Consider the following 1,374-nt stretch of genomic DNA (forward strand, 5'->3'; position numbering starts at 1 on the left):
TTTTAAGCTTTGTTGTTTGTGTAATAAAACAGGAGCGAGGGAGTCAAATAATTTCGTCCGATGATAATTTAATGGGTAGTGATATTATTCTGGATGGAAGTGTACATTCTGGACAAGTCGTGAGTCCTGCCGAATTTAGCCTCTGTGCAGATACTAGTAACCTTGAAGAAATAAGGAAAATCCCAAGATTAAGAGATGAAAAGTTGTTCGATACATTAAAATTAGTTCAATTACAAATGGTTGCTAGACATGGAGCAAGAACTCCAATAAAATCATTTAAATGTTGGGAAGGGTATGAACAGAACTGGGACTGTAGTGATTTGAAATCTTTAATTTTTGCTTCAGCTGTTGAAAAGCAAAGTAAAACTCGAACATTAAAATTTTTAAAGCATTATGAAACAAAGCAATGGCAAAATCATTTAACGGAAACCTGTGACATGGGCCAACTAATTTCACAAGGATATGAACAACATAGAATTAATGGAAAACTTCTTGCTGAAGCTTATTTTAAACATGGTGAAAATCTTGTAACAAGAAATGGATTGAAAATTGATGATTTTATGAATGAAATGTACATTAGATCATCTGATACACAAAGAACTATAGTTTCTGCTACTTCATTCATTACAAGCTTATTAGAAGAGATTTTCGGTAAGGAAGAAACTTTTAAAAACTTTAAAAATTTACCTATCTATACGATGGATTTACATTCTGAATATTTGTTTGCAAATAAGAAACTTGTGGACAATTCTCAAGTACTAAAACGCGTCTTTAGCTCCAAAGAGTTTCGTGAATTAATACAAGTTCGTGAAAAGTTACATGCTGAATTGGTAGAAGATACAAAATTGATTAATATTAATGGTTCTTGGCCATTTGAATTACTTGATTGTATATCTATGGCAATATGTTCTGATGATAATAATAAACTTCCAGATGCTTTCTTAAAAAATAACTTACTTGAAAGAACCATGACAGCAATAGAAAAAGAAGTATCTTCTGTTTTTACGTGGGATGATTCAATTATAGCTAAAGGTGATATTAGTAGATTTATGTATGAAATTAGGGATTTTATTGTTGATGCTATATCATCCTCTCGCCCCTCCCCCCTGGCTCTCCCTCCCTCCCCTTCCCCCCTTCTCCTTCCTCTCCCCTCTCCCTCTCCTCTTCCCTTCCCCTCCCTCCCCCCTTCCCTCCTTTCCTTCCCCTCCCCTCCCCCCCCCCCCTTCTCCCCCTCCTCTTCCCCCCTTCCTTCCCTCTTTCCCTCTCCCTCCTTCCCCCTCCCTCTCTCTCCTCTCCCCTCCCCTCCTCCTCTCTCTCCCCCTCTTCTCTCTCCCCTCTCCTCCTTCCCCCTCCTCCCCCTCTCTACCTTCTCCT

General features: G+C 38.5%; 1 protein-coding gene across 1 annotated transcript; it reads left to right on the plus strand.

The window, feature by feature from the left end:
• Positions 1 to 71: 71 nt before the first annotated feature.
• Chro.40111 (hypothetical protein) lies at positions 72 to 1,374 on the plus strand (the record flags this gene model as incomplete). Its single annotated transcript, XM_659894.1, has 1 exon — positions 72 to 1,374. A coding segment is annotated over one exon (1,303 nt), but the record flags the coding sequence as incomplete, so codon positions are not given.

The sequence above is a fragment of the Cryptosporidium hominis genome (genome assembly GCF_000006425.1).
Source record: "Cryptosporidium hominis TU502 chromosome 4 CHRO014052, whole genome shotgun sequence".
Lineage (NCBI taxonomy): Eukaryota > Apicomplexa > Conoidasida > Eucoccidiorida > Cryptosporidiidae > Cryptosporidium > Cryptosporidium hominis.